General features: G+C 34.6%; 2 protein-coding genes across 4 annotated transcripts in view; one reads left to right on the forward strand and one right to left on the reverse strand.

Annotated features, from left to right (window-relative positions):
• Positions 1-1,188, forward strand: part of L (zinc finger protein Lobe) — a 31,351-nt gene extending 30,163 nt beyond the window's left edge. For both annotated transcript variants that reach the window (XM_085191789.1, XM_085191788.1), the window contains exon 8: positions 121-1,188. In XM_085191789.1, the coding sequence (XP_085047915.1) occupies positions 121-945 (825 nt within the window). In that variant the 3' untranslated portion in view covers positions 946-1,188. The remainder of the gene's footprint in view (positions 1-120) is intronic.
• A 98-nt stretch (positions 1,189-1,286) lies between these two features.
• Positions 1,287-5,059, reverse strand: LOC146535661 (inactive CLIP domain-containing serine protease A3-like). 2 transcript variants are annotated; one of them, XM_085190772.1, is made up of 7 exons: positions 4,053-5,055; positions 3,559-3,854; positions 3,321-3,464; positions 2,954-3,051; positions 2,293-2,553; positions 1,834-2,035; positions 1,287-1,467 (listed from the first exon to the last, which is right to left on the reverse strand). In XM_085190772.1, the coding sequence occupies exons 1-7, from the start codon at positions 4,369-4,371 to the stop codon at positions 1,306-1,308; spliced, it is 1,482 nt and encodes a 493-aa protein (XP_085046898.1). In that variant the 5' UTR covers positions 4,372-5,055; the 3' UTR covers positions 1,287-1,305. The 2 variants fall into 2 exon arrangements, with proteins under 2 accessions (XP_085046898.1, XP_085046896.1); XM_085190770.1 differs by having other exon boundaries at positions 3,559-5,059.
• Positions 5,060-6,297: the final 1,238 nt, after the last annotated feature.

Raw genomic sequence — 6,297 nt, forward strand, 5'->3', positions numbered from 1 at the left:
ATGACGTTTAATATATTAAAATATGATGATATATGTTTTTTATTATCTACATTATTGCATGTATAAGAAACACAATTTAATTATTCGCTTTAATAATCAAATCTATATTATCAATTTCAGGTGATAGCAGGAGATACGTGTGCAAGGTGCCGTTCTCGTCTTCCCTCAGAAGAAGCTTTCTTGAGTCACATGGCACGTCATCACCCTGCACTGCCTGCTCCCTGTGTTATATGCCGCCAAACATTAGCCTCAGAGGCGGAGGCACGATTACACGCTAGATTCCATCTACGACCAACAGAAGATGAGCAAAGATGCGCAATTTGTCTTAGAGCTTTAACTGAAAATGAAGCTGGCGAAGGGGCGAGGGCTTGTTCCTCTTGTTATGCACGACATGCAACGCCAAGGCCTCCAGTGACCACTGAACACGACTGCCGGCTCTGTCGCCGTACTCTGGGCTCCCCCACTCGCTTACAAGCGCATCTAATTGAACACACATTTGCTGGTATTGGAGCATTTACTTGTTACCTTTGCTCCGCAATGTTTACAAGTGCCGTTGGCTTGCAGAGACATTTGCCAGAACATTCAGCAGCACCGAGACCATACGATTGTGGTAGATGTGGTCTCAAATTTTTCTTCCGCGCTGAGCTCGATAATCACGCATTTGTTCATCTAGAGGAAGCTGAAATAGCCCAGAGGGCATTTTATGAGGCGTACGCTAGAGGGGCTGCTTCAGCTTGGGCAGCTTTACAGCCTTCAGACTTAGTTCCTCAACCATTGGTTTCGACACCTGCGCCAACGGAAGTGCCAATAAAACAAGAACCAGAGATTAAAGAAGAACGCAATGATGAGTATATAGAAGTATCGTCTCCCCCTCCTGCGTCTGTACAATCGGAGAAAATGTCTCCTCCGCCAGTGGTGAAACAGGAGAAAAGTAATGAAGACTGAATAAGGGGAGGCTTTGGAACGCTATCGTCCGGTGTGGGATCCACTCCTACTGCAATACTAGATTACGTCCTTTCAAATTACACATTAGTTAGTTTTGTTAATATTATATCTGTTAAATGAGCGTTTAGAACGCTTTTACTTAGAGGTAACTATCGTTAATGTTAAGGCCTCGTGCGTTTTGTAATATTTACACGCCTATTTGTAAAAAGTTGTTGATTCAATAAATTAATATGTTAAGATTCACTTTACATTATCTTTTACTTATAATTAATATTTTTTTATCAAAGTAAAATTGAAATAATGTATTATTTTAATTATTAAAAAAATATATATTTCTCGTAATTATTGATATTAATGAGTTTAGGCAGCAGCAACTTGTTGCTGTATCCACGGCAGGAGTGCCGCAACATTAACGTAAGCAGCTGGCACATTCGCGTTGGCGCAACCCAAGCCCCACGCAACCAGTCCCACCAGCACCCATTGTCCGCTCACTTGACACACCAATCCGGATCCACCATCCCCCTAGAAATTTTTATTTTTACCATTAAGCAACAAAAATATCTTTAACGTTTGACTTTTTTATTACATTTATTGCAATTTAACAACGGTTTTTCGAGAAGATGCTTAAAAAGTTATGAATTTTCGGAAAATGCATATTAAGTAGGTACTAGTTCGTAGAACTGAATAAACCTTATAAAAAATAGACATGAGAAGGCATCATACATGGACGACTTTAGTTTGGCACACATATGTTTGTGTAAATATTGTTTTTAAATTTTTAGGGGCAAATTTTTTGTTAGTAAAATTTCTAGGATGGGTTGTCTTCCTACGCCTGTTATTAGTTAACTACCAATTCTTTTTATTAAACTAAGCACTAAAATTACGTACCGTACACGAATCTTTATTAGCTTCACCACCAGCGCAAATAAAAGAAGTTGTATCAAGTACAAAAGTTGATCCGAGGCGAGCAGTTTGCATTTGAGTTTGGCAGGTGGCTGATGCTACAATAGGTACTTCTACTTTCTTTAAAATCTGTTGGTATTGCCCCTGGAGACCAAACATGTCCTTGCCCCATCCTGATACCCAGCACCTAATTAGCACAAATAAAATCATTATAAAAGTTAAGTAATATTACTTTTAAAAAGAAATAAGTAATATATCAATTTCAAATTATGTGAAGGAATTTTATACTCGACTAACGAGACACATGCGGATGTATTATGAATGTTGTTGAAGAAAATATTTTATATTCATATATAACTTTTTTATTTATGAACCGATTTAAGTTTATAATTATAAATATGTGGAAAACTACAAACATAAATTTTATATAATTTAATTTATTACCTTTGTCCTGTGTAGGTGGAAGTTGACATCGGCGGAAGGCATGCCCGGTTAATAGTAGTAACAGCGCCATTCATAGGCGTCAGAGGTACTGAAGCTGATAGCCGTAGAACAGTTATATCATATTGCAAAGTACTAGGATTATAGGAAGGATGTGAAAACACCTTAGCTACATTATATTCTTGGAAAGGCACCGGTTCATAAGTGCCTGCAGCGTCCCATTCTCCCAAACGAACTTTAATATTTGGCGCTGTTCCTGAAACACTGTGACAAAAATATATTATGTCATTATTTTGATATTTCATATTTAATTTTAGTGAACTAGTATCTATAAAATGTTTCTAAATACATTTTGTTTAATTTTTATCTTAGATAAAGTCTTTACAGAATTTATTTATCTTAGATGAAGTTTATTTCTATCATCTTCATTACTTTTATTAAAATACATTATTACACATCATTACTTTTATTAAAATACATTGTTACAAAACATACCTCTAGGTGGTTAGCGTATTATTAATCAATTCTAAATATTTTTAAGAAACAAAAAAATATATATTTATTTACTTCTAGATATATTTCTTAATTATTATATGTTATATAACAAAGCAATCCAAAAATTTGGTAAAATCTATTTAATTATAATTAATATATTATCACTCACACGTATGGCGACAATCGATGTGTGACTGTTAGGACATTAAGTTGGTCTATAAGCACTCCTCCTGCTACGTAATCATTTTGCTTGGTAAGTATTATAGCCTGAAAAAAATATTTTTGTATTTATATTTTTACCATACAAAAAATTAAATATTTAATCTTTCTTTATACAAACATCAGAGTCGGCTATAAAATCCTTATGCATATATAATATTATTATTATTCCAGAATTCAGCAGAAAGTGGGGAACGGAGTGTCTTAACACTAGGTTCCCTCTGCCTACACTGCTGTACGCGGGACACAGCGTGAAGCAGATTTTTTTTTACATGTATGATAGTTATAAGGTTGTATCAATATGACTTTAGTATTACCTGCCATGGATATTCCCCAAAACTAGCTTGACCTGCTGCAGGCATTACTGTAGTTGCTGGTACTGTCTGCAGAGTGCCACAAGCTACGATGCTCGTCGTACTCCCACAACAATATTCTTGTCCAGCGGGACATTGCGCAACCGTCTGATGCAGAATATAAACTACTTTATGTATTCTAAATAATAAAAAAAGGTTTTCTTTTTTTTTAAATGAGTAGAGAATGTCAAATTCAACTTACCGGTGTTACAATTCGAAAATCGATCATGCCCGCACCATTTGACGGCTTTACACATGTGCCTGTGGGTACGCATCTGCAGCTCTGCCTTTTACGGATTCTATGATTATTGTTACTTTTGAATTTTCGAATTAACTTCAATATATCATCAGTAGCGTCTTCTTTATATAAACTTCTGCGCTCTCTAGGAAATTTAACCGCAGTGTCATAGGAAGGAACTTGGCCACTATAACCACTTATTGGTGGTGCAGCAAACGGCGCCGGGGTCGTTCCGAGTCTTGGATCGATCTGGAGTTGGCCTGCAGCGTTATCGTCAGGATTAGATAAGCAAATCACATCAGGATTGTTACAGAGTAATACAGGTAAAAATTCTACACCTGCTGTTGAAGGGTTAGTTGTAATAGTTGTTGGTACGGTGGCTGTGTTAGTTACTGAGCTAGAATTAGATGAAATTGTTATTAATGAAGTTGGTGTTGGTATAGGTGTAGAATTGTTACCACTCATTGTTGTTCTGGCAGTAGTTGTTGTTGTAGTTGGTGTAGGCGGGCGCGTTGTTGTGGTTGTTGTTGTCGTCGTGGTTGTCGTTGTTGGTGCTGCTGTAGTTGTGGTGGTAGGTGTCATAGTCGGTGGAGGAGCCATCGTGGTTGCATTTGGTGGTCGCATAGTAGTAGTCGTTGTTGTAGTAGTTGCTGTTGTTGCCGCTGTTGTTGGCTGTAATATTGGTGTAGGTACGCCTTGTACTATTACTATAGTGGCGGGCGGCACTGGATTTGAAGGCAATAAGCCCAAACAGGCGGTCAGTAGCCACAGACACATCGCGACGAGTAACCCTACCACGCTCTAACTAATCATAAAACGATTTGATTCATACTGGATATATTTTGTGATATACTTTTAAATTTAGATGGAGATGAGCGAGTATTAAATATGTCCTTAGTATAACAATTGGTGGTATTCCCCTAACAATTGCAGCCTTCATGGTATTTTGAACGTGTTTATAAAGCGATAAATTGACGCAATCAACAAAATGTGAATCACTAATCCATTGCAATCTCTTCGACATTTACAATAGTTAATTTGTTGTGCAGTAAGTAGTTACAGATTTAACCACCAGTTTTATAATATATATTTTAAATAAAAAACTATATACAACTACATATACCTACAAGAAATAAATATTCTTTTTTAATCTATAAGTATGTACTGTATTTTTTTCAAGTATTGAAAGAAAAAAGTTTTTAAATAATACGAACATATATCTCATATAATATATGAAAAGGCAAAAATTACATTGCTCAATATTAAATAGACTCCCAAATAATAAATACATATACATAATTATATGGTTGCATCCTGTGTATTTTAAACATAAAGCGAGAAACCGTGACGATCACAATGTAAGTGCTAGAAAAGTAAAAACGATTTATTTAGCAATTTTTGACAATATGTCAAATATTTAATATTTTTTTATTTTGTATAAGTAGTTATTAACTTTTCATTCCTAATATTGTCAGTAGTTCTCCAAAACGGATCCTCCGTTTTGGAGAAAGGGAAATTGTTCAATTAAACGAATTTTAAATACTTATTGATTTTAAATAGTTATTATCGTATTATCTACTATAATAAAACAGTAAACAAAAGTGTGTCATTAAATGTATTTACGAAAAAATAGATCGTTTTGACATACAAAAAAAAATTTTGTACGTCAGTTTGTTATAAGTAGTTGTAACTTTTTTAGGTATGGGCTTGAAATATTTTACCGTATATACTGCTTCTGTAAAAGGAGCGCAGTTGTTTCCATCCTGTAGGTTTACATTAAATATTAATCTATATCTATATTATATATATAAAATCGAAAGGTCACTCACTCATCACGAAATTCAAAAACTACAAGTGCTAGGAATCTGAAATTTTGTATAGGAGTTACTTATAGGACGTAGGTGCTTGCTAAGACGGGAATTTGCAATATTCGACTTCTAAGGAGTTGTTTTTGGGGTCGAAAGTTTGTATGAAACTTCGTTACTACAAATGCTAGAAGTATAAAATTTTGCATGATCGTCACTTATAGGACGTAGGTACTCATGGTGACCGAAATTAATAATAACGTAGGTCACGCAGGCGAAGCCGCGGGCGGGCCGCTAGTAATATAATAAAGCCGAAGAGCGGTAATCTAATAAATCTACGACAGATTTTAAAAGGTAGGGATTTTTTTTAAATAACTTTTAAAGCATAAAATACAATTAACATTTTTAATTATATTTGCGCATGTTGTTTTCTTTGCGTGTTTGTTTTATTTATTAGAGTTTTAAAAATGACAACAACCGTTTTTATTGCAGTTTTTGTCATAATTTTATCGAATTGTTATTTACTATTTTGATTATCTTTCTATACTACATTTTTATTCGATATATTTCATGGTATCGAATATAAATGTAAAATCTTATTTTTTTCTTTATGCTCTCCTGTACTCCCTAACCCAAATTAGTAATATCTAATTTCTGCTTTATACATCTAGTCTAGTAGGAAGTTTCTGTCTGAAACTGGAAAAAATAATATAATTTCATATAAATACTTAAAATTAAGAAAATTATTGAAGTAAATAATGCGTACATATTTATTTTCTTGGTAATTTGGTTCACAAAAAACATTAACACTTTCACAAAAATAAATTAGGCCCTCTTGCACGAACACGCTGTACTAAATGGAGCATCTCCAACCTCCAACAGTAACGGAATTTGCAAG

The sequence above is a fragment of the Heliconius melpomene genome, chromosome 10, assembly GCF_056956725.1.
Source record: "Heliconius melpomene rosina isolate 202511_hmr_F chromosome 10, ASM5695672v1, whole genome shotgun sequence".
NCBI classification, from domain to species: domain Eukaryota; kingdom Metazoa; phylum Arthropoda; class Insecta; order Lepidoptera; family Nymphalidae; genus Heliconius; species Heliconius melpomene.